This window comes from Desarmillaria tabescens (genome assembly GCF_030435595.1).
Source record: "Desarmillaria tabescens strain CCBAS 213 chromosome Unknown EV420scaffold_36, whole genome shotgun sequence".
NCBI lineage: Eukaryota > Fungi > Basidiomycota > Agaricomycetes > Agaricales > Physalacriaceae > Desarmillaria > Desarmillaria tabescens.
Genome location: NW_026848335.1, coordinates 118,327 through 142,488, shown reverse-complemented (window position 1 = coordinate 142,488; position 24,162 = coordinate 118,327). Strand labels below are relative to the sequence as shown.

At 47.9% G+C, this 24,162-nt stretch overlaps 8 protein-coding genes across 8 annotated transcripts; 5 read left to right on the top strand and 3 right to left on the bottom strand.

Annotated features, from left to right (window-relative positions):
* Positions 1-179: 179 nt before the first annotated feature.
* Positions 180-880, top strand: EV420DRAFT_1621954 (uncharacterized protein; the record flags this gene model as incomplete). The annotated part of the gene is made up of 3 exons (XM_060475755.1): positions 180-369; positions 419-453; positions 509-880. The coding sequence occupies 3 exons, from the start codon at positions 180-182 to the stop codon at positions 878-880; spliced, it is 597 nt and encodes a 198-aa protein (XP_060327197.1).
* An 849-nt stretch (positions 881-1,729) lies between these two features.
* Positions 1,730-3,237, bottom strand: EV420DRAFT_1646563 (pectin lyase fold/virulence factor; the record flags this gene model as incomplete). The annotated part of the gene is made up of 11 exons (XM_060477932.1): positions 1,730-1,880; positions 1,939-1,947; positions 2,004-2,203; positions 2,256-2,283; positions 2,332-2,351; positions 2,408-2,450; positions 2,501-2,527; positions 2,577-2,701; positions 2,760-2,884; positions 2,941-3,046; positions 3,097-3,237. 11 exons carry the CDS (start codon positions 3,235-3,237, stop codon positions 1,730-1,732), a joined length of 975 nt encoding a protein of 324 aa, XP_060327196.1.
* A 1,862-nt stretch (positions 3,238-5,099) lies between these two features.
* EV420DRAFT_1562957 (uncharacterized protein) lies at positions 5,100-6,355 on the top strand. Its single transcript, XM_060473912.1, has one exon. It carries the CDS (start codon positions 5,188-5,190, stop codon positions 6,139-6,141), a length of 954 nt encoding a protein of 317 aa, XP_060327195.1. The 5' UTR covers positions 5,100-5,187; the 3' UTR covers positions 6,142-6,355.
* Positions 6,356-7,978: 1,623 nt separating this feature from the next.
* On the top strand, positions 7,979-12,233 carry EV420DRAFT_1630638 (P-loop containing nucleoside triphosphate hydrolase protein; the record flags this gene model as incomplete). Its single annotated transcript, XM_060476121.1, has 11 exons — positions 7,979-8,265; positions 8,301-9,058; positions 9,105-9,501; positions 9,596-9,722; positions 9,777-10,633; positions 10,682-10,911; positions 10,938-11,221; positions 11,274-11,361; positions 11,413-11,478; positions 11,531-11,815; positions 11,875-12,233. The coding sequence occupies 11 exons, from the start codon at positions 7,979-7,981 to the stop codon at positions 12,168-12,170; spliced, it is 3,675 nt and encodes a 1,224-aa protein (XP_060327194.1). The 3' UTR covers positions 12,171-12,233.
* Positions 12,234-13,598: 1,365 nt separating this feature from the next.
* On the bottom strand, positions 13,599-16,964 carry EV420DRAFT_748676 (uncharacterized protein). The gene is made up of 7 exons (XM_060483317.1): positions 16,491-16,964; positions 16,419-16,442; positions 16,310-16,363; positions 16,042-16,260; positions 15,715-15,986; positions 15,157-15,662; positions 13,599-15,104 (listed from the first exon to the last, which is right to left on the bottom strand). Exons 1-7 carry the CDS (start codon positions 16,852-16,854, stop codon positions 13,718-13,720), a joined length of 2,826 nt encoding a protein of 941 aa, XP_060327193.1. The 5' UTR covers positions 16,855-16,964; the 3' UTR covers positions 13,599-13,717.
* Positions 16,965-17,104: 140 nt separating this feature from the next.
* Positions 17,105-18,405, top strand: EV420DRAFT_1274869 (uncharacterized protein; the record flags this gene model as incomplete). Its single annotated transcript, XM_060467870.1, has 5 exons — positions 17,105-17,223; positions 17,279-17,301; positions 17,352-17,510; positions 17,563-17,865; positions 17,915-18,405. The coding sequence occupies 5 exons, from the start codon at positions 17,105-17,107 to the stop codon at positions 18,403-18,405; spliced, it is 1,095 nt and encodes a 364-aa protein (XP_060327192.1).
* A 2,265-nt stretch (positions 18,406-20,670) lies between these two features.
* Positions 20,671-21,772, top strand: EV420DRAFT_1562926 (uncharacterized protein). Its single transcript, XM_060473911.1, has 8 exons — positions 20,671-20,797; positions 20,851-20,928; positions 20,984-21,007; positions 21,057-21,175; positions 21,224-21,269; positions 21,304-21,403; positions 21,426-21,514; positions 21,563-21,772. The coding sequence occupies exons 1-7, from the start codon at positions 20,744-20,746 to the stop codon at positions 21,491-21,493; spliced, it is 489 nt and encodes a 162-aa protein (XP_060327191.1). The 5' UTR covers positions 20,671-20,743; the 3' UTR covers positions 21,494-21,514; positions 21,563-21,772.
* Positions 21,688-23,293, bottom strand: EV420DRAFT_1562924 (small GTPase). The gene is made up of 5 exons (XM_060473910.1): positions 22,798-23,293; positions 22,643-22,749; positions 22,382-22,590; positions 22,023-22,329; positions 21,688-21,975 (listed from the first exon to the last, which is right to left on the bottom strand). Exons 1-4 carry the CDS (start codon positions 22,884-22,886, stop codon positions 22,072-22,074), a joined length of 663 nt encoding a protein of 220 aa, XP_060327190.1. The 5' UTR covers positions 22,887-23,293; the 3' UTR covers positions 21,688-21,975; positions 22,023-22,071.
* Between the last annotated feature and the right edge of the window lie 869 nt (positions 23,294-24,162).

Below are 24,162 nucleotides of genomic sequence, written 5' to 3'. Positions count from 1 at the left end.
TTTACGTGCATCAATGGCTGGACAATAATATGATCCTCGCCGCTCGCGTCCACGGCGGCACGTGTGCCCCGTTACGGCTGAGACATTGACAGGCATCTGGTGGCAGTGGCCGGGGTGATATATAAAGGTATTCATTCCAAGGAGCGAACTCTGATCGTCCCCAGGCGACCGCTCTGCTCATGTTCGTTATGTCTGTCATGTCCTCCATTATTTTCCTTGTCTCCTTGCTCTCCCTCATCTTTACCGGTGCGGAAGCAGCTGTTGTTTCGGCAGTCCCGACTCTTTCATACAAGTTCACCTTCGCTGCGTTGAACACGTCGCTGCCGAACGCGAATGATACGGGTGTACCTTTGGTGCTCGGGCAAGATGGTGTGTGGTATCTCGGCCTTGTATACCTGTCTATATAAAGGAAATCCAGGCGCTATTGATGGAGCGAGCCTCGAAGTGACATCGGCGAGTGGTACCCGTTCGACGCGCTTCCGTAGATACTTATCATTCGGGTTTCTAGACTTACGCGTCATTTCCATACAATGACTATCCTTCTATCTTGCTCACTGGGGGAAGTCTCAAGGCGTACCGCTCCTCGGGAGTTTCCATTACAAATGCCACCGCAGTACAGAGTGGAGGAGAACTTCAGTGGATTACGAGTAGTTATTACAGCGCAACCCCTGGCACGAGTTACTCTGCAGTAACGACACAATCCGGGAAGTACGCTGTTCTGGCCGTGTTTGGGAACACGGATTTGTGGTCTCTCTGTCCTTCGCATGCGTTCCGTGGGCAGAATAACGTGGTGTATAATGTCTCGACTGTGGCTTCTCCATATGCGTCGTATGATCCTTCGGATTGCTATAAGGTTACGTTAAACATCGTGCCGTTATGAATTGGTGCGTTCTTAAATACTTCTTTTCAACACTGAACTAAGTCTTCAACCTTTATAGAATGCCTTGAACGAATCTCCCTCCGATTACTTTCGGATGCTTGCACTGTTGCACTTTAGTAAATCGCACGCTTGTCTATTAGGTCACCTATTAATACTGAAAATCTGGACTCCTGCTACAGGACCCCTGATTATCCCTACTGAGGTTGGTTGGAAAGTCCGGACAAATTTGACCCCCAAAGTCCGAAATGTCGGTACATAAGTCCGAACAAAGGGGGGTCCGGACGGTACATGCGAGAACAATTCATCCGGACAAGGCAATGCATGGCGGAGAGGTTGGTACGGCAGTCCGGACAAAGGACTGGTTAATGTCTGCCACCGCCACGAGGCCACAAGCCATGTCACCCATTCTGAAAATGTACAGTGGCATTCAGCAGCCTGAAAAATTAGAGTTTCGCAACGAGTTGGACAATGAGAGCACAATCAATTAGACTTGGGGTGACAAAAATTTTTTTGGCCATATTTTGACAGGTCAGATCGAAAGTCCGGACAAAATCTTTTCAGCCTGACGTTGGACGGGAAATCCGGACAAATTTCAGCCTCCGCAGTCATCAAAAAGTTCGGACAAATTTTCGAAAAGGGCAAAATTCCTGTACCAACATCTGTAGGGATAATCAGGGGTCCTCCTGCTACCTTTAGATAGTATGTCTTGATGCGCGATCCTCGAAAATACTTCCTGGCAGAACAGCAGGCAGTCAAGCGGTGTGAAACGCGTGATCTCAAGTCAAATACCAGGACAAACTTTCGAACTTTTGCTTCAGTATTGCAGCTCGTCAGCATTACACGTGTGGTTCACAAGAACGACGAATCAGTCCAGCTCGTCGAGCCAAGCACTGTCGAAATATCCACAGCGCTATCCAAAACCTCCGAGAAGCTGGCTCGTCCAGAAGTATCAGCACCATCTCCCGTGTTGCCGTATTCAGCAAAGGTCACTTCGTCGGTACTACCGTAGGATAACCATGAGCACCATTCAACTGAGAAGACAAGGAAAAAATCCATACCGTTCATCACTGGAACAAAAGAGATATCAGTCCGAATACAGTCAACCCCATCCCAAACAGCTTACCCGACATTCCAAATTGACCATCCCTCGGACGGGACGTTACTCCCAAGAACCGAATTCTGGAACACTACTCGGGCATAGTCCCTCCATGGTCTCCCGAGGTAGGCACCCCCAGCCCCAGTGATCTCACAATTGTCAATAACGTACCAAAAATCGTCATCTGAGGACCGTCCAGACGCGGTGATCCATCCATCACCGAGAGTCTAACAGGCATATATTAGTGGATGTGGGGGATACGACGAGAAGGAGCCTCACTTTGATCACCGATCCAGTTATCCAGAGACTGTCGGGATATTGGTATGACACGGGGATGAACAGGACTAGCACTTACGAGGCCCTTTGTCCAAAGATCTGCGATTGTACGACGAATTGAGTAAAAGATGGGAAAATGGAGCGGCGAAGCTTACAAAATCCGTGTTTCCCTCGATGTAAGAATTGGCGATGAATTCACTGTTGAGGCTATTAACAAAGAGTGGGGAACGTACAAAGAAACTGCTCACTATCCAACGTTCGCCAGGAGAGTATCCCTACGTAAAGGTAAAGTTCGGTATTCAAAGTCGATTCCAAAGAGCTTACTGATAGCCGACGATGCTGAGACCATATCCACCGAAGTCGGTAGACTGCACACTCAAAGCAATAGCTTGTTCCTTCAGTTCACTGGGCCTCAGGATCTGCACGACGGAACACATAACAAGTACATACTCCCTAGAGCAATAATCAGGATAATGCTCATATGCCAAGGACAAAAGAACGACTCACTTTGCCAAAGGTATTCTCGATGTTTAGATTATACAGTGCGACATTCTCGCCGTGGACACGGACTGTACCACTAGCATCATTTGAGCCTGCTTCAGTGGCTCCCAAACCGTAACTTATGGTAACAGCTGTTCACATGAGTGAGGCTCGATCGGTCTCAGAGAGAACAAGTTCCGGCACGCACTATTTCCGGTGTAACTATCATCAGTTGTGGTCTCACCATATATTTTGACGTCGCTCCTATCAATGAATACCTGTTCTTGATATGTGCCAGCATAGACAAAGTACACCTGCATGATATATAGTCAGTTGGAGCACTCGAAGAAAGGCCGGAACGAACATCGCTAGAAGTATCATCCAGTGCCTCTGACAGGGTAGAATACGTCCCAGATGAACCTACGGTGATGGCACCTGCTGGTGGATCACTGTAAGCCCATACGCTCCCGGTACATAGGAAAGCGGTAAGAAAAGTCACGAACATCAGAGACGGGGGGGAAGTTGGAAGGGGTCTTTGGGCCTGACGGCTAGGTTTAAATGTGCGCTCGGACGCTAATTATTCGGCGGCCCGTGGTGGGAATCCTAGGTAACCAGCGCCAGAATTCGTTGGCGCTTCTTTGTATTTGGTCGGGCAGGGCCACTGAGACGTTGTTATGTCTGCAGTTGAGTTGATGAACCTAGAGTCCCAAAGAAGCTGTCGGCAGGAAAGCAACCTGCAACCTGTCGAGACTCGATATCCACAGAAGTGATTTTGTCTGGAGAAGAGCGGGCCGCTGCGAGGAAAGCGAAGAACCGGTTGATCTTCTATGAGAGTCGCTTGACCAGCTTCAATGGTTCTCCAGAGCCTACTTATAGCCCATCATCTCGCTAAAGAGAAAACACAAACGAAAGGAGTGATGGAGATTTCATTAATCGGGAATTTGAACGCGTTGAGGAACTTACTGGTTGAAATTTCTGAAATACTTCAAATTGAATCTTGAAAGTCCAGTGCTGTCGTGCTAGTGCAGAACTGTTGGCCCCATCACGTAAACGGATAAACTGAGCAGATGGTGCGGCCCGGCGTTATTGATCTGATACCCGAAGCACAGACCTGCCGTACAGTAGCCTACTGTACGGCTAGTGTTGCCGATGACTCGGCTTGCATCGGCTTAACACCGAAGTCGATTTCGAGCCATTAATGGAAGGATAAGACTAGCAACTACACTATTGCTGATAGTGTTTCGATAATGTGACTTGGCGTGACTCGGCGCGACTTCATTCGGCTTCGGCTTCAACGGCTTCACGAAGTCATAATTTTTGATCGCTTTGAAGCCAAGTTGCCGTCACGCCGCTCCAGCCGGTTAAGTTATGACTTTATGTATTTCCTTTAAATGGCAAGTCATCAGTGGTTATACAGGTAACGTAATATTCCAGAATTTCTCGGAAAAATTGCGGGAAGAATCAAAGTCGACCTAAAATAGCATTTCGGTATTTTTTACTCAAGTCAAAGCTCGGGCAACTTCAAGTCGCGCTAAGCCGGGCCGAGCCGGTACTGTGGTGTGACTTTGCCGAAGTCATTCGGCAGCATCGGCGCGACTTAGTTCGGCTTGGCTGGCGTGGCGCGCGGCTTTAAGCCGAGTCATCGAAACACTAATTGCTGATAACTAGATAACTAGTCCGTCCGGTGAAAAAAGGCAGACATCAAATTAATTTCCATTTTTAACCGCAGACCACTCAGTAAACGGCTCGAAAACGACTTTGGCGTTAAGCCGATACAAGCCGAATCATCGGCAACACTAAGGCAGTAGCGGATTGATTTAATATATGATATTTATTCCGTTTCTGGTGCTCGAAAATTTAATTCGAACTCATTCACATGAATATAATATGCTCTAAGATGTTCGAACTCTCTGGGGAGGAATGTCTTTTGTCAGTCTTTTATGAATGGTAGCAGCGGCGTTGCTACTGATGGAGTTCGAATTTCTAGCCAGGTCGCTTGTCGTGGTGTTTTATCGTTGCTCACTGTCGACAGTGAGCTTTTAGCATCGACTCATTATTATTGTCAGCACCCTGGATGTAGATTTTGCTAGAAGGATAATAGTCAATGGACTTCTGATAACCGGAAATGTCCTTCTTGTGAGATTAAACTCTTGTTCATTATTTCATAGATAAGAAGTAAATGAACTACAAGGCTAGTGACAGACTTATGGATGTTTGAGCATGGAAGATATAATTATTTACAAGACACATTTCAGGCTGCAGGAAGGCAGTCAGAGCACTGACCGCTAGGACGTATCCCAGCCGGGGAGTTCCGGTTCAATTGAAACCCAGTTCAAACTCCGTCGGTAGCGGTTGCTATCAAGAAACCGTAACTTGTCTCTGTACCGCGACCATCCCCGCGTTAGCTATTGAATACACGAGGGTTCGAGCCACTCCCGCTCGAACCACTTCCACCATGTTATGTTTCCCTGCCAGCCTCTTTTCCCAACAATTACAACTCTCGACGGAGCATTATCAAGCCAACACCATGGACATACAGCTACCCCCCGAGCTTGTAGACATTATCATCACAGAATTCTGGTACTCTGAACATTCTTCAAGCGACCGGATAACCTTCATGACAGCCTGCCCTCTCATCAACAGCGTCTGGAGGGACGTCTACGCACGCATTACTTCTCGAGACATCTACATCCCAAAGGTCGCATACCTACTTTATCTTAGCTCTATCATTTGCTACGATTCTGATTCCCCAATTTACGGTCACTTGCCTTGCGACTCCCCACACACCATAACCTGCTATGTTGACCTCACACATTCGACGGACGACGCTGCCAAGGACCCCTATTCAGTTCTCTGCAGCTTGCCCAATTACCTCGGTTTTCGCAGAAGCTTTCCCAACATCGAGCGAATTAATCTCGAAATGAAGTTTTGTCACGGATGGTATCAGGGCTGGTCGCATAGTCGCCAACTGTTCCGAACTCGAGTATCTATACAGCTCAATGAGGCGACATCGCAATTGAGTGCGCTACCTGTGGAGTGGAGCATTGCTGTCTATTGCCCACCTGATGTCAAACACGATGAATACATGCCTCTCAGCACTCAGTCATTTCAGCGTCACATCCTCGAAGGAATTGCCATTGACATGGTCCAGTGTTGCCACTCCTTGGTAGGAGGGGTAGGGCCTGCGATGAAAGGGTCGACATATCATCATGGTGCACAACATTTTCATAATCAAATTTGCATCGAGGAGAAAAGAGGTGATGTACGGTCGATCAATTTCGAGCTTGGGAAGGCTCTTACTACACCTTTGGGCTGGAGTGAGTCCCCGCCTTTTATAAGTCTGTTGCTTAAACGAGTACTGCTAAAGCTGGTTTCAAAGATTTCTTTTTCGAAATTTACGACACCATGAAGTTCATTCATACCGTTTGTAGTCGTGACGCGGTTGAATCTCATTCCTGGAATCACGTCCTAGCATAAGCTGGTTGTCCGTAGCCCTTGCTATGTATCTCTCTCACTGCCCTAGGTAGAAATCTTCTCTGCGAGAAGTTGATCAAAGAACAACAGTACAGCGAAGATGAAAATATATGTGATTTGTGGTTCGGGGAATGGCCGGCCAGTTAATGTACCGAACAGTCACTAGTGCATCATCGACGCAGACACTTTAAGCCATTACCTGGCCGCCGGACAAAACTCGTCTGGGTGCAATGTACAGAAGAGAAGAAGGGCAATAGCGAATACTAAGGGACATGGTTGTTTCCGATTGTTTGTACTAACGTTTCTTGCCTTTGCACGACATCACCAATTGCACTGTACCGCGAGACTGCTACAATATTGCATTTCGTGGAGCTCTCAGGCCGAAGCACGAAGCACAGATAGTACAGAAAACGAACGAGTGAAATGGCAGGGCTTGCAGGAGAACGCAGGTGCGTCCAGTGTTGTTGAATTCACCGAGGATGATGCATTGATGCCCTGAACTTGCGAATTTTCTAGCTCTTGAAGGTTCTCGACATCACATTCCACGTCATGACCAAGTCAAGGCAATGTTCCTGCACTGTCAGAGTGCCCTCCCGCACCGTCCACGGATCTGTTGTGAAGTCTCCCGACACATACCGATGCATTTTCCTCCTTGATGTCAATGGCTCCTCAGATTTCGACAAAGTACATCTGTATGAACTCGAGAAGTACCTTAGCAAGTTGATGGGCGGTGCGATCCAGTATATCTGGCGGCTGAGGCGCGCCTTTGGGCGATCTCCCCATTCCATTCCCGCAAATGGTCCGATGTGCTCCGGTGGTTCGTTATCGCACCTACTGCAAAGAATGGAAGATTTGTGGACTATCAACTATCCTTTCTGGAAGGTGGGCAGAACGCACATGAGTGAGTGTCGTATCTCCTTTTATTCTTCCGTGCTCAATTTCTCTTTGAAATTAGATCGCAAGACCTTCTTTTCTGGCCTATACGTTCGTCTGTGCTGGAACCATTTCCCGGAGGATAAGCTTACCATGTGGACACATGTGGTACGGAGCAAGAGTTCCGATCCAGTCAAAGATTCTCTATCAGCAAGCATGCCACCGTAGTCTTGTGCTGTTGAAGGTGAATCATATGTGTATTAGCTCTGTTCATTGTATTCACCTGCTTTCGATCAGAAACACTCCCCATAGAATTTGAGTCCCACCAACTCCGTTCGCAAATGAATGGACAAGCGTTGTTTGCGGTTATACGGACCTAAATCGAATGCAGGTATCCGCCGATTCACGCCATTGGTCCCATATGTTAACGCCCTTCTACCACGGCGATCATCGAATTTTGTATTTCGAACCAATACTTAGGGTCTCGTAATCCATCACAGTGTCATTCGCCAAGTGAAAGTAACTGAGAGCCTTGCTCCGCCGATTCTCAACTCGCAAAAGCCGGCCCACTTACGTGGGTTGTCATGTAGAGCACAAGGACAAGGACATTGGTCATAGGTTGCGTGTGCCGTCTTTCCATCTTCCATCATGGTGAAGACTAAATACAGGTGTGTCGGTACCGTTCCCCGCTCAAAAGCATACACAAAGCCTGACTATTGCCACGCCCAGGGTATATTTTTCTCAATTTCTAGAATTTTTGAGATTTTGGAAGGTCCCAAGGAATGTGCATGTTACTCCTCAACTTGAAAGACTTTCGTTGTCATGGTATACTTATGCCGCATTGACGTTCTCGCGTACGAAGAGCATTCACTGAACGCCAAAGTCGAGGTATCTCTTCCATGTCCGAATCCTCTATCGACATAGCGCCCGATTTTTCAGACAACTTGAAATGGCATCCGACGGACGCCCATGAAGAAAACCTCTCCTTCTCCGAAGTTGCACCAGTAGACGTGGCCGTTCGAAAACTCACTGTCCAGGCGTATCGCTGGTATAAACGCTTCTCCTCTGGAGACGAGGAGTCCCTCAAATCTCAGACAATACTCAATACTATCGATTCCGATTTTCCTCACTCGAGTCTGACTGGCATCATCGGTAGCAGCGGTAGTGGAAAGGTACGTCCTATAGGGTCCTCAAGACATGCAAAGCTGATATGTCCTGAAGACTACATTTCCTGAACATTCTGTCTCATCGTATGAAAGGGAAAAGCCTCTGGATTCGAGGACAACTGCTTTACAACAATTCTCCTTCCCTTTCAAGTGTCACTTATGCCTACGTCACTCAAACCGACGTCTTTCTACCCACGCTGACTGTCCGTGAGACGCTCATGTACGCCGCGGACCTTCGTCTCCCCGATTCGATCAGCCACGAGAAACGTCAGAGACTTGTCGAGGAGATCATCCTCGAGCTCGGACTAAAGGAATGTGCGGACACATTAGTTGGGGACGGCGTGACAAGGAAAGGATGCTCGGGTGGTGAAAGGAGACGTCTGAGTGTCGGAGTTCAGCTGCTCGGAAATCCATCCATCCTCTTCTTGGACGAGCCAACAACTGGTCTCGATGCAACAAGTGCTTATCAGCTTGTCAAGACGCTGAAGAGCCTTGCGAAGAAGGGTCGGACAATCATCATGACGCTTCATCAGCCTCGGTCTGAGGTTTTCCTCTTACTCGACGCGGTGACATTGCTCGCCCGAGGACAATCGTTGTATTCAGGCCCTGTTGTAGATGCCGTGCCGTGGTTCGAACGCAGGCTACCTTCACCAGGGGTGCATATTAATCCTGCAGACTATCTGATTAATATCGCGGCCATCGACTCACGCACAAGGGAGGCAGAAGTCGCTGGGAGAGCCCGCGTGAATATACTTATCGCAGCGTGGAGAGAGGCGTCAGCAATGCGCTTCCCTGGATATAAATCCAGCAATTGTTCCTAGTTCCTATCCACCCGTATTCATCCACGATCTTCCAAAAGTACCGTTCAGTCGAGTTGTACGTACCCTCGTCTCGAGAGCACTGAAATCAAATATGAGGGACAAATGGGGCGTTATGGCGGCATGGATTGAAGCCATCTTGATGGGATTCATTGTGGGTTCAGTATTCCTTCAACTACCGGACTCGATGGCTGGCATCCGCTCCCGCCAGGCAGCGCTCTATGTCTCTGTTGGGTTTCAAGGCTATCTCGTTTTCATATACGAGGTATACCGATTGACCAGTACGGACATGCCGCTTTTCGATCGAGAACATGGCGAAGGCGTCGTGGGAGTGCTACCATGGATCATCAGCCATCGTATTGCGCATGGTATCGTAGAGGACATCTTCGTACCCTTCATCTTTTCGGGAATCAGCTATGCCATGATCGGACTCGCACCGTCCGCCTCACGATTCTTCTACTACTTCATCGTCATCCTACTCGTGCACTATGCCTTCATTAACGTTTGCGGGACTCTCGGTTGCTATATCAAGGGATTTCGCGCTGTCGACGCTCATTACAAACTTGGCCTTTGCAGTACATACCCATGTATGCGGCTTCTTTCTTCAGGCGGATTCGATCCCGGTGTATCTTCGGTGGGCCAAGTGGATTTCGCATCTGGTAAGGCCGTTGTCATTATTCGCTACCCTCTTTGGCTGACTGGCTTGTTCCAAGTTCTACGGCTTCACAGCTCTCGTTGATAACGAGTTCAAGGACCGCAACTTTGACTGTCCCCTGGGTGATGCACCTTCCAATCCCGGTTGTAATGCCTACCGCGGCGACTTCATCATCGAATCCCTTGCTGTGCCACGCCAGGACTGGTCTATGATCCCTCTTATCGCTATACTAGGTTTTATTACCTTCTACTTTATTGCGCAGATACTTGTCCTCCATTTATTTACAGTCAACACCACCATTCTCAACAATACCCGACACCTTTCGAACCAGAGAATCAAGGAAACGCACCCCACAAACGTTGGATACTCCCCGCGACTTGATACAGAAGGTGTCCATGTGGATCTCAAGAACTATTCCCTTCGTGCATGCATTCGTGGAGGAAGGTGCTTTAGTATCATAGAATGCATCAATACACGGTTCGAGCCTAGAAAGGTCAATGTTATTCTTGGACCTTCGGGAAGTGGGAAATCGTCGTTGTTGAATTCGATGACTCATCGCCTACAGGCGACCTCTTCGACAACTTACGCAGTGGAAGGAGAGATGAAACTTAATGGCGTTTCAGCGACGCGGGAAAGAATCCGTGCCCTGTGTTCATATGTGACCCAAGATGACACATCTCTCCTCCCATACCTCACCGTACGAGAGACTTTAGAGTTTGCTGCCGCTCTTAGGCTGCCGAGTTGGATGTCGAAGAAACACAAGTATCAGAAAGCGGACGAAGTGATGAAGAAGATGGGACTGAAGGGCTGCGCTGATACGCTGGTCGGAAATGACGTGCTGAAAGGTATCTCAGGAGGAGAGAAACGCAGGGTCAGCATTGCGATTCAGGTATTAACAGATCCTCAGGTCTTGATGTAAGTCGACTATCGTACTTGGGATCACTCTTCTCTGATATCTATCAGGCTGGATGAACCCACCTCTGGATTAGACTCTTTCACGGCAGCATCGATTATGGACGTGTTGGGACAACTCGCAGATGAAGGCCGTACAATCATAACCGTACTCCACCAGAGCTCTTCGGAACTATTTGAGCATTTCGGGAACATTCTCCTCCTCGCCAAAGGTGGGAGAGTTGCATACTCGGGACCTGCTGGAAGGATGCTTGGGTATATGCAGTCGGCGTGGGCCTTTGGTGTCCTCCAACGATGAATCCTGCAGATTTTGCATTGGATGTCGTTTCTGTTGACTTGCGGGAAGCCGAGCAAGAAGAGCTGAGCCGTGAGAAGGTAGATATGCTTGTTGAAGCGTTCAGAGATGGGGAACACCGAACTTTGAATGAGGAAACGAAGACTGGCCAATTGCGAATTGACACGATGGGAGTGGAAAAGAAGATGACACCGATTACAACATCACTGCCGATTTTATTGAAACGAGGCGCTCTTGCATTCAGCCGTCGATCGGGGATTGTTCAAGCGCGGTTTGGTAATGCTGTCGGCCTTGGGGTATGTCTTTCTGTGGCTTATCAGTTCATACAATAACAGATGCATCTTTCAGATTGTGTCTGCCTTGTTCTTCTCTCCGCTTGGTCACGACTACATCAGTATTCAAAATCGGATTGGATGCATACAAGGAATTCTTCCCAGTGGGTATTACTTCCTCTAGTTCCTCACTGCAATGCCTGAAATTGCGACAGTTTACTTTGTAGGGATACTGCAGAACATGGCCGTCTACCCAATGGAGAGGGATATCTTCTACCAGGGTGTGCTATTACGTTCTCGTGCTCTCGACGGAAGCTGATGCGTTCGCTTAGGAATACAGCGATGATGCATACTCTGTCGAATCCTTTTTCCTTGCGTATACTATCCTGGAGTTGCCTTTGGAAGTCGTGGCCTGCTTCACGTTCTCTGCTTTAGCGGCCATTGCAACCAACCTCTTGCGTTCCGTCGATATGTTCCTCGCCGTCACTCTCAATGCTTTGTGTATGGTCAATGCAGGAGAATCTCTCGGAATCATATTCAATACGATATTCCACGAGAATGCCGGCTTGGCGTTGAACGTAGCGAACGTGATTCTTTGTGTGATGATGTTCATGGCTGGTATGTGCGACTCAATATGATGTTTCCTTTGAATTCTCACGTGTCTACGGCGTGCGCAGGACTGATGAGTGCAGATATGCCGGCTTTGCTCCAGGACATCAACAAAATCTCACCTCTGAGATACGTTATTCGGAATATCATGCCGCTTGCTTTCGGTGGACAGGTGTTTACCTGTGAGGATGATCAGAGACTATCTGACGGGTCGTGCGCTGTCAGCGTCGGTGAGCAGGTCCTTGAGATGTATCATGTGGATGGCGATGCTGGAGTTGTCAATCTTTGGGCGGTCGTAGTTACCATGGTGGTGTATCGCTTTCTAGCGTATGTAGCGGTGAAGTTTTCAAATGCGACGAGGTAACAAACATTGCACATAATCTGTTGTTTGTAGAAACAATGCGACGAATGTAGAAGAAATTTTCCCTATCATCAGATGTCGTTGTTGTTAACCAAGAAAGCCCGGGCGGGAGTAGACCGCAGAGTGTGTTCCATCACAATAAGAATTAAGAGGAGCAAGTCTCTGCCACAAACATTTTGACAGGCAAACCGTTGAGATTTCTAACGCACCCGAGATCAGGACCAACAAGCAAGCCCAACATGTACGAAGAGCGTTGGGAGACAATGCACTATAACTAACGAACGTAAGGATAACAAAACCAACGATATAAGTTACTACTATTACTAGTGCTGAAGTCCGGCACAGCCGTGAAAGAAACTAGCAGTGTTTGAACAAAACACAGTAGAGATACAAGTACCGCGAGTATGTAATAAAGCCGGCTTGACAGGCTAAAAACACAGTAACATCCACAACGTGTCACAGAAAGGAAACGACGATGCAACAGTCAGCCTCCCCCAGCTCTCCACTCTCGACCCGTAGATACTCAACAGATACTCTGCCTACGTGTGTATCTTTGATGGTGGTGCTGGCGAGGTTCTATGTGCTGCAATTGACGGAGAGAAACAGGTAGAAGCAGACGGTCTTGCCACACCCAACAAAGTCAACAGCACACCGTCTGACAGTAAGATATCTTAGAGCATAGGGACGGTAAGCAAAAGTCATGATATTATATAATACTTGCGCAGTGACCGTCATGTCTTGGTCCCAGGAATTCCAGGGACTCAGCGTGAAGGTGTTGGAAGAACACATATTGCACTATCTAGTCAAGTAGCATCCAGGAGCACGTTGCGCGGCATTCACATCTATCATACAGTCATCTGGAATGGGTAAGTCTCGACTCGTTGACGAGTTCGGCAAAGCACATTTTTTTAATTCCTTTGAATCTTCGGGATCCGTTGAATACTGGTATAATGTTTTCGTGGTTACTGTGCTGAACTGCTCATTTAACTGGTTGTTATCATATAGGCTTCCCTCCTTCCGATAAGGAGGTCTATTCCTATCTGACCAGAGGGGCAAACTCCCTGCCGCTTATATACAGGTTCCTGGTTGCCTTATTTTCGATGGATGAAAGATACGGTCGATAAACTCAAATTAGAAACCTCAGATGAAGGCGTGCGAGAACCAGGTACACTTGCGTCTGCTTTTCGTGCATGTATGACTGATGGGCAGTCGATGAACGGTCCTGGCGATTTTCGGAAGAATCTCTTCAGCACTGCTCACCACATCTTGCGGTTGGGCAAAGATCTATGACTCAAAATCGGTACACGGGGGTGTGTGTAGGCGGCAGCAGGAATCCTAGTTGCAATGGACAAAGAACGCTAGAATCAATTCATGGATGAAGGGAAGGCTGAGGATTACCTGAGAGATCAGAGCTAGCAGTGTTTCTCATGACAAGATCCGGATTTGAACATTTGAACACTAATCCCGATGGCAAGTCACGACAATGGACATACTCCAAAGCTAATTACAAATTCTATTCATTGTCTGCGTTTGATACAACAACATTAAAACTAACAGGCATTGGGAAACTTGACCAACAACTTTTTGAGATATTCCTTCGCGTCGGGATCCATCTTATTGAGCTCCATCGAAACCTGCTTCTCTTTTTTTTTCCCTTTTTCCCCCCCTTTTTGTTTCCGCTTGGGTTCCTGGGCCTTGGCCGGTTGCTTGGGCTTGTAGTCCATGAACTGGTTCCTGTGATCTTCGTGCATAGCAGCAAGAGGGTTCTGCTGCCGCCGACATGCTTGTCCATCCGCATTCCAATTGGTGTCATAGATCTTCTTCCAACCATATGAAGCATGAAGAAGTGCATTCCAAGTACACTGCGCTGTATCCACAACAGGCTTGAGACAGGTGGGGGATATTCCAGCACACCAGAAGTCATATGATGTGAAACGGTCGTCAACTGGACCTGTATTCGTTGTACCCTGCCCATAGTGCACCTGGGTGACTGATGCCTCCGGAGCTGCTAATGCGAACACCATTCTGATAATAGGGACAGTGGGCTGGTCCTTTTCAAACAAGCCAAGCGCAAACGGATCCATCAAATCAAACAGGTTCGCTTTTGGCGCATTCGTATAGGTTGGATCATTTTTGACCTGTACCAAAATAAATCCCACGTTCCATACGCACAGCTTGTCATCATAGTAGAGGTAAGGAAAGACTATGTCTACCCCTGGCTGATTGTTCGCGCATAGAATTGCAGCAGCACGAGCGATGAAGCCAAGCAAGAGATGGCGGTTGAGCACCTTCCACTGGTGAGGTTTAATGACATGATTAAAGGATAGTTTTGCGTTGGCAAATGCATTCTTGAAGCAGAGAGGTGAGTGTTCTTTTATGATCCTAGATGGAAGCGCGCTGGAGATGCTGGCGAAGATGACATCGTTGAAGAGATATGAGAGAAGGTTAAGGACAGGAATGACTGGTAGTTCTGTAGCCCATGTATTCGAAGGAGGAATAGCTGCATCACGCGCCATGGTGAAAAGAGCTAATACTAGGAGCTCTCCTCGGTCACCCTGATTGATGGAGAACCCCTCAAGAACCATCTTCAAGGCCGACGGCATGTTGAAGAGCTTGTTGTCACGCGTTGTTAGCGAAGAGGCCTCTGCAAGGATTGGTTCCGACGAAGAAGTTGTAAGGAGATCCACAAAGCCCGCCCCAATTTTCAAACAAACGCGCATGTGGTTCTGAACTAGGTCTTGCTCCTGAACCGAATCCACAAATGAGGTGGAAGTGATATCGAGAGCCAGCCGTTGGGCAAGGCAAGCAAAAGTCTGTGCAGTGTTAAGCGCAGTGTCTCGCAGTCGCGATGGGAGCTCATTAGCGAGTTTCATCTGAGCAAATGTGATGATATTGTCCCGCACTTGCTCGTTGCCATGTTCATAGCGTCCACCCCAGCTATTAGCCATAGTCAGAGATAAGACTGAGGCAGAAGGAGAATCCGACTTACAGAGGGCGTCCCATGCGTACAATGTACTTGAATTTTGTGACGTCAGTCAGTGTTTCTGCATCTGCAGATCCTAAGTGGTGACCAGCCATAAAATGGTCGAAGCCGAGATCTGTGAATGGCGGTATCAAGGCCAGCGACCCCTCATATATCCGTGCTGATGGGTCCACGGGACGTGCAGAGAGAAATTGTGAGGTTCTCCCTGTGGTAGACAGAAAGAATGAAAATAGCGCTTTCCCTCGGAGCATGCGAAGGACCCGTCGAAGGACTGAGAATTTGGACTGAAGACCAGTCTGCGGATCAAAAGGCTCAGTCAAGCAGTGGGCCTCATCCCACATGATATAAATTTTGGGCATGTTCGTCAAACGATCTTCCATAGGTTGCCAGTTTCCATCTGCAACGATCCCTGTGTCCATGTAGATTGTGTCTTGTAGACATTGGTAGGCGTAGAAAAGCTGATCACTCCCAAGTTTGGGCGATTGTTTGCTATCACCACCGAAAGTGGAAGTCTAGGTGAACTTCGGAGTAAGTATCATGTCGATATATGCCAAAAAACCTTACGTCTTTTGTTGCTGCGTCGACTACTTCTTGATAGAAAGTTTTTCGCAAATTGGATGGCCCTGACATGGATTGCCCTTTTGTCATGTAGTCACGAAAAGCAGGTGCCAGCGTCTTAGATTCATCCGCATAACGGTTTATTTCCTCGCCCTTGACTATATCTTCCGTATGGCGAAACAGTGCGACGAGAAACCTATAGATGCGCTGAAAGGAGTCGCTTTCTGTCTTCACTTCGTTTAAATAGTCATATACTGCCTTGTCGCATGGAGGGAAGCCTGGGTATTTACTGTTATCTAACCCGCTTCAGAACATGCATAGAAAATTGCTTACCGTTCGAAGTATCACGAAGATTGATTGGAATGACGAAGTGCGTCTTACTAAACTCATCAACGAGCCGAGATTTACCCATCCCCGACGACTGGATGACAGATGTGAAGGGAGCATAACGTTCGTGCACATGACTTTCTTCAGCGAGGTAGTGCTGCACATGGACTTCCAAGGCCTTCATGGCGCGCCCTTGAAACCCATTGTACCAAGACTTCTCCGTCGCTGGACATGCAACGTAAGTTTCATATAGAGACACCGTATGATTTCTTACCATGTGCTTGCTCCAATGCTGGAACAGATGGGTCTATATCTGGTGGTAAAAGAGCTAGCAATGACATGAATCACAGTTCACGACCCCAGATACATAAAGGGTGTCTTACTAGGCCGCGAGCTACGGAGATTGGCTGCCGCGAAAGATAAGATGAATATCGCAGGAAGAACGAGAAACTTACGAAACGTCAACAACGGTTCCCAGTTTCGCTCCAGGGCGGACTCCTTTGCCAAACGGTCGAGTATCTCATACAGGCCCGAGTCCTGGTCATCGAGTAAACCCGCCCAATCGACGTCAGCAGGCGCCTTTAGCTGCGCTTGAAATTCGCGGTTGATATCACCAAGGGCCATGTACAAGAACCCCCAGAACGAGCAAAGCAATCCGATAGCCTCTCTCGTGAACGGAGATCCTGCAGGAAGGGTAAAATATGTGCCTAGCATTCTTTCGGTTAGAGCCTTGAGATGATCCTCAGAAAGGAACGAGAGCTTTGGATGTTTTGCTGGAGGTGGATTCTGGAACGCAGGGGTTGGCGACCGCTTCATCATGGGCGAGATGTTGGAAGCTAAGAATCAGAAGCCAAAGGACTCAGGACAACGACAACGGCACGACGACGAAACAGGTCAGGAGGGGTCGAAGTTGGGTCGCAGGGGTTCGCGAGATGCCGCACGGTTTCCTTTTGAGGAGCTGACATCATCGTCACGTCACCATCACGGAGGGCGGATTTCGAGGATTTCGAGGCAACTCTTGTTCTTCTCCTTTCACCATCACGACGTAAACGTTGACCTCGACGGCACGATGTCTCTCGAAAGTCCAACGATACAATCTTCAGCAGAGGTGTGGTATCTCAAAGAAATACATTTCGGAACGGAGTCATCGAGACGGCCCATAAAGATTATCACACAGAATTTCAATGGGTGCGTTGCCTATGCTGTGCTTTTCTTGTCTATATTCCCACCTGTTTATCTTTAGGCCATGTTCGTTCATTGCTATATGTATGATGCGCCTTGGATTCGGCAACTGCAGCTGAATCAAACATCAATAGGCAACATCCTGATCCTACGTGGTCACATTACCATTGAGCCCCCAGGTCGGCAAACTGTCTCTTATGAGCACCTCTGCCAGCTCGTAGGCGAGTACCTCTTGCTTAATTGCCCGGACGTCGACATTTCAGAGGCCCTATTCATCATGCCCTATACCCAAAGTATGTTCTCGCTTATATCCACTCGTGTCCTATTCATTAATTCGGTAGGAAGAGGGCATGGACCTGAATCCGCTGTTTACGGTTCCGACGTCATTCCGGGCAGGTGCTGGTGAGTTGAAGCTATTTGAGCAAGTCGGCATCGATCTTGTACATGGGTGGCTCGTCGACCCGGAAAGCCCTGAAGCGGAAGTGCTGACGAGAACGGGTGGCGATTATGATAGTGCGGTAATGCTCATTGCAGACGCGGACCATACTACAAAAGGGCAGCTCGTCGTTGGAGATAGCGAAGAGCCGCAAGCAGGGCCATCAAGTAGCGTGATGCTTAATGAAGAAGATAGGCAGAAGATTGAAGACGGTATGTGACAGAGCTTGTTCATCTCATGCAGCGCCTTAGTCAATTTCAGCCATTGTTGTTCGGAGATTTCTCGACAACACACGCTCTCAGCTGACCTACCACGGTCTATTTACCCTCGCTAGTATTGTGCGACCTGGTACACTTGTCGCCCTCTACCGGAATCTGCACCTGTCTGTCTTGTACAAACATGAACAGGCCCTATATTCTCTCGTGACGGACTACGTGTTCCTGAAGGAGCCCTCGGTGGTGTGGGAGCGTCTGGAAGATGTCGACGGAGGCTCTTCGACGTTTGTCGATTCAGATTTCGTGCGGGCGAGTCCAGTTGGAGGTGATTTTGCAGGGCAGACGGCTGAGGACGTAGTCAAGGCAAACAGCTATGAAACGTCAGATCTGGCGCTTGCACAGCAGCTGCAAGCTGAAGAACAGAACCGGGCTCGGTGCGAACGGGAGTTTTACGAGCGGGATTTGGCAATGCGTCAGGCTGAGGTGAGACAAAGGAAGGAGAAGCGGAAGGGAAAAAAGGATTGTGTTATCATGTAGAGGATGCGACTGTCTTGTAATTGTAGAAGGTATCCCATCTGTTCAGTAATAATTTTGGATGCTCATTTCTTGTCTCTCCATGCTTAGAAAACACCCTGGATGAAGTTGAGATCTAAATTTGGACCCCAGTGAAAATTCTGTCGAGCCGATTTGAGCCAAATCAAGCCGCAAACTGAAAGAATGCCATGTAGCGTGGTCGAGCCGGATCAAGCGGCGTATACAAGAAAGCTTTGCACCTCTTTCCACTCAGCATGTCCAAGAATACCAGAGTCGATTTCTCTGAATCCGATGGTTAACTGAAACGCGCCGAATTTCGCGAGCGCAAACCACATTGGCCAAGCCAATGGATCTGACCGCACGTGTATGTCATCTGGTGACGCGATTAACGCGTCTTTCCTTTCTACTACCACCATCCCCGTCGCCTTCCAGCCTATTCGCCGTCTTCGTTGTCGCCCTACCCAGATACTGTATTATCGCAGGATATGGCTTCACGCTCTTGCTGTTGTAGCCTCCTCATGTTGGTCTCTTACTGGCAAACTGATGCAAAGTCCAGCGATACGATGCTATAGATCGAAACTGCCATCAAAGATGGATATATGCACCTCGTTCGGACACCCTCAGCAGCAATACGTCTTCGGGAATCTCGTTTGAGTAGCAGGATATTTGATACCTCTGAGGTACGTCTCGTTGCGCCCTTATATGTTGTTTTTCAATAGTTAGAATATCTACAGTTGCTCTATGTATATGCTGTCTAGGCACCACTTGAGCATGGTCACGGTGCGTTTTGTTCCATATATGCGTATATTTCTGGGTTCGCTAAATCTAGGCCGCGCTTGCCATTGCTCCAGCTAGCTTCTATTTCGTGGGTAGCCCTAAAAGCAATGAAATCGAATCCTACACCTAATGGAAACCTATGACGCCAACATGCCAAGCTTCGATTTGAGCTGGGGTAAATGTAGTCTCGTTACCATCCTGTATATGAAGCAAGCTGTCGATATACAGTCTGGTCTTTCTGAGTTTAAATTTGGCAGGCGGAACAGATTTCGCTCAAAAAGGCTACGATCGGGTTTCGCGTGGCATGCTCAGAGCATTATTTCAATGTTCGACACTGTTTTTGCACCTGGGATATCTTTATCTGTTGAAATACTCAATAAATGCATCAAGCTCACAAGGATGTCTTTTTTGTTACAACATCTGACTGCAATGTGCAAAAACACATGAAGGTACCAAAAACTAGGGCTGCACGCCGTAACCGTATTGTACGGAAATACGGCTTCCGTGTACGGTATACGTACCGATGCCGTGAGCGCCTCGAGCCATACCGTACAACACGGCCGTCGACGGCCGTATATTTGTGGCGGTGCTACAAGGAGGGAGCATGCATTTTTGTGTCTATAAATCCTCTTGAAAACAGACTAGAATTACTCACTAACATGTTTTATGGGTCTCCGAGTCAGACGCGACATGTTAGGCGCCTTCGCGAGTGCAAAATATTGCATGCAAAGCACTATGACATCCCCAATAGTCCCTTAAGTCTTGTGAACTGGGCCAAAATGGTCGATTTCATGAACAGAATGTGCTCTGACGATGTTGAAATGTATGGTACATTGATTTTCATCACATTCAGCACTAAAATCAAGTCATTTCTAGAAACATACCCAGTAGTCATGAATACAGCCGTAATTGTACGGTCCGAAGCCGTCAGCGTCCTTGACCATACGGTTTACGGACGGTTACGGACGGTGCCCAGCCCTACCAAAAACTCTGAGATAGATGTGAATTGAGCAAAAATGAAGCCATGGGTAACCAAGTAAACAGAAGAAATAATTAATATCCCTATTCTATGCTGTTTCCAAGGCCGTATGACTTCTGGGGGCCTCCAACGCTCCCAGAGGATCTGTACGAGCCACGCGAAACTTCGATCATAGCCTTTTTAGGCGAAATCTGTACCACCTGCCAAGTTTAAACTCAGAAAGCTAGGACCTTCTATCGTCGGCTTGCCACAACGAGGGGAAATGATCGATGGGCTTTGGTTTGACCCAGTATGGCTCGACTTGGGCTTGACCAACTTTTCACCGGGAATCATTTTGGATGCTCATTTCTCGTCTCTCTAGGCTTAGATAAATGGACTCGGTCGACAGCTTCTGCGTCTGTTGTCCGGACTTGGATGAATGTAAGCAAAGAAGGGAATGAATAGAAAACACCCCGGATGAAGTTGAGATCTAAATTTGAACACTGATCGCGGCGGCAAGTGATGACGAATGTACTGATGTCACCGTGCATGGTTCTCCTTCAGTCGTTCTTCATTCTCTCCTGAACTCACTACAACCCAGCTAACATGCCCGTGATGTCAAAGACCTTTTCCTGGAAGTATATCTACTCACTTTCACTTGTACGCCGTTTCGAATTCTACCATTTAAACCTTTTGATGCAGTCCAAAACCAGAGGTTGATCAAACATATGGCTCTTCTTTCCTTGGTGACGTCTTTGAGCTCAGAATGGAGCTTTTGCGAAATAATCACCGTCACAATCATTCTCTTTATCTTTTCATGTTCTCGCTCGAAGAAGGGAAGAAGAGGTTGCGAAAGCGGCCAAGCTCAATGTAGGTTGCTTCCTTTCTTTCATGCCAGGTAACTAAAACATTGTCGTAGGATATCCGAAATACATACAACACCCTCAACACATATATAAATCATGAGATTTTGTTTCTTCGGACAACAATGGGAAGAAGATCAGACGCATATCAGCTTTGCTCATCGACTGTTCTTCAGTATGTTCTTTCGTCATATTGGGATCAGGTCGACTGAGATGTGCCAAGGCGATGTCTCATGTCGAAACAGCGTGTAGAGGCGCTGTACTCTAACGTCCTACGGGTCTGGCTCCGGGTCCTTGGCCAAGCTTAATAGGATTGCACGCAACTTGCAGGTGCAAGAAGGAGGGATTCAGTCCACTGTATTCTGTTACAAGATCTTTGTGACGGCGGTGGAAGGCTCGAAGTGTCCCAAGACGGAGTTGGAAAGCAGCCCAGAACTGGGTGGTCAAGATCAAAGCACGGCCTCCCCCACTGGTTGTATCAGACCCGGTTTGATGAAGATTTGGCGAGATAACAGTGAGTGCTCATGCCAATTTTTATGTTTCCGACACAGATGGTGTAAAGACTGGTAATGGGCTCTATGCTAATTGGAAAAGGAGGCTCTGCCATGTTTCCTCGGTGTTTCTATTCATCGAAAATTCGAACCGTCCATAAATATGTTATCTTTAGTAAAGTTGAAACCGAAGTTGAAACCGATAAAACATTTGAATTGTTAAAGAGTGTAAGCGACATAATAGTCAAAGAAAAAGGAAATCGAGTTGTAAGGTATAGGAAGAGATGACTAGGTACGATGAAACGAGATATCAATTGGCGACAAGAGGGGAGAGGAATGGAGGATGTGGTCTTTCTTCTCACGTCCATACATTTCACTAATGGTACACTGGACCTCACAAGGGACGCCGACCACCAACAAAGAGTGATCCAACGGCGCTCCAAATCATCGCAGGAGCATCCATTCCCACCGTAGCCGGGGTTCCCTGCTCTCTATCAGATACGACACACAAAACCAAGAATCGAAACCCACCCGAATATCAGACGCTCTCACGCGCCCTGACCAGCGCATCAAACTATACTCATACATCCACATAAATCAGCACCGGCTCGCCCACACCTTCAATCTCCGGAATCACACACTTGAGGTCAAACGCCTTGGCCAGAACGATTTTAAATATCTTTTGAACGTTTATTGACGAGGACGTGGAGCAGAAGATGAGGGATGCATGCATCGCCCGTGCGAAGCGCTTCGCTTGCTTCGTGATCTCTTCCTGCTCGTCTCTAGGAAAAGTCGCAAATTGGTCGAATTTGGTGCCAATCAGGAAGGGTATCGCTGTCTGGCAGCGAGATATGAAGTGGAATCTGGCATGTAGGAGAGTACACACGCACCTTGTTAAAACCCCTCGCCTGCCGGTACCACTCCTTGACGGAATTCAATGTGCTCTTCCTCGATAGGTCAAACATGAACAGAATCGCCACCGCATCATTGCACACAAGCGGGAGCATGTTCACAAACTCGCGCTGGCCGCCAAGGTCCCATATTGAGAACGTTATCGTTGTTCGCCGGACGGAAATGGTCTTTTCCATGAAGTTTACGCCTGTGTGATGAGTTCAGTGACCGGGAGGGGAGTTAGGACAGGGTGTACGTACCCAGCGTCTGGATATAGTCCTCGTCAAAGCTGCCCTCGACGTATTTGACCATTAGACTCGTCTTGCCGATCTGCGAGTCGCCCACCATCCCGACCTTGATCACGACGCTGGAAACAGATGAGCACACGACGATGGTCACAACCACTGCAACACACCTGTTCTTCTCATCGTTATTCTCCAGATGCGGGTGCACATTTGAACTTGTAGGTGAGGTGGACGTCGATGCCGATGCCGATGTCGACATTGATTATGAGAGGGGAGAAGAAACAGAGAAAGAGGGGAAAAAAACAAAGACAAGAGAAAGAGGGTCACGTTGTGGGATGGCGAGCTGGCGATGTCGATGAGCAGCGAACGACCGTCGCAGCGTTCACCGTCGTGGTTATTGAACAAGCCAGGGCCGCCGGTGAGCAACGACTCCGAATTTGTTATTTCTTTCACACGGTCAAGGGCCAAGGAACAGAACTGTTCGAGGCTCAGCAGAAAAAGCGTTTAACCCTCATCGCCTTCAAATTTAACAATTTATTGACGGCTGAACGAGGACTGAGTACTGAGTACTGAGCACTAAAAGACCTGTCAAAAGTACTCGATTGCTGAGCATAAAAAAGTTCAATCTGTGATACTTAAATAAATCATACCGCACCAGTAGTAAAGCAGTTGTAAAAACGCCGTTCACTACCACCATTCAGTTAACTGGAATATCCAAATATTCTTATGAATCTTCTCAGTGCTTGAAATTCGATAAATATTCATCTATCTTTGGCAATGCCGAAATGCCGGTCGCTGGCGGCCCGCGGCTCAGAGACTCGCTGCAGTTGTTCCACCCTCTTTGAATCTAACCACCATGCCGAAGCGGTCGCCAACCCCTGCGTTCCAGAATCAACCTCCAGCAAAACATCCAAAGCTCTCGTTCCTTTCTGAGGATCATCTCAAGGCTCTAACCGAAAGAATGCTAGGCACATATTTTACCTTTCCTGCAGGATCTCCGTTCACGAGAAAGGATATCGAATTGCTTCGCATGTTCTGGGGGAGCTTGCACATGGCCCTTGGTGATATCAACCGCGAATTTCAAGAGCAGCTAAAGGCGCCTGCTGACGTCGATTGGGCGGGTTTACTCGATGACCAGGACTCGGGCCTGTATGAGATACTCGACCGTTTGGCAAAGGAGTCCGCCCTGGAGCGAAACTGGGAACCGTTGTTGACGTTTCGTAAGTTGTTCATTCTTGCTGCGATATCAATCTCATTTTTCGCATCAGCTAGTCTCCGAAAACCCAGCACGCTGTCTGACAGTAAGACATCCGACATATGCATTTAGGGTCACTCAATGTGGGCTCATTCCGGTGTTAGGCGTCTATAATCAACAATCTCATATCTCGGAGTATATGGATGGTAAGTAAAGCTTGCGCTGTTAGCCATATATAACAGTTGCGCAGCGACCGTTATGTCCTGGTCACAGGAATTCCAGGGACTCAGCGTGAAAGCATTGGAAGAACACATATATCACTACGTATTCAAGCCTCGTT

Bases quoted from the DNA above. Each gene is read 5' to 3' on its own strand.
- EV420DRAFT_748676 (XM_060483317.1), bottom strand. From the start codon at position 16,854: ATGATGAAGCGGTCGCCAACCCCTGCGTTCCAGAATCCACCTCCAGCA. The intron at 16,261-16,309 runs GTAAGAAATCAT...TTGCATGTCCAG, and splicing joins AGCATTGGAGCAAGCACATG to CGACGGAGAAGTCTTGGTAC. The intron at 15,663-15,714 runs GTAAGGTTTTTT...AAGTTCACCTAG, and splicing joins TCGACGCAGCAACAAAAGAC to ACTTCCACTTTCGGTGGTGA.
- EV420DRAFT_1562926 (XM_060473911.1), top strand. From the start codon at position 20,744: ATGCCCGTGATGTCAAAGACCTTTTCCTGGAAGTATATCTACTCACTT. The intron at 21,176-21,223 runs GTATGTTCTTTC...AGATGTGCCAAG, and splicing joins TGCTCATCGACTGTTCTTCA to GCGATGTCTCATGTCGAAAC. The intron at 21,270-21,303 runs GTCCTACGGGTC...TCCTTGGCCAAG, and splicing joins TAGAGGCGCTGTACTCTAAC to CTTAATAGGATTGCACGCAA.
- EV420DRAFT_1562924 (XM_060473910.1), bottom strand. From the start codon at position 22,886: ATGTCGACATCGGCATCGGCATCGACGTCCACCTCACCTACAAGTTCA. The intron at 22,750-22,797 runs GTGTGTTGCAGT...ATCTGTTTCCAG, and splicing joins AATAACGATGAGAAGAACAG to CGTCGTGATCAAGGTCGGGA. The intron at 22,591-22,642 runs GTACGTACACCC...CTCATCACACAG, and splicing joins GGACTATATCCAGACGCTGG to GCGTAAACTTCATGGAAAAG.
- EV420DRAFT_1562957 (XM_060473912.1), top strand. From the start codon at position 5,188: ATGTTATGTTTCCCTGCCAGCCTCTTTTCCCAACAATTACAACTCTCG.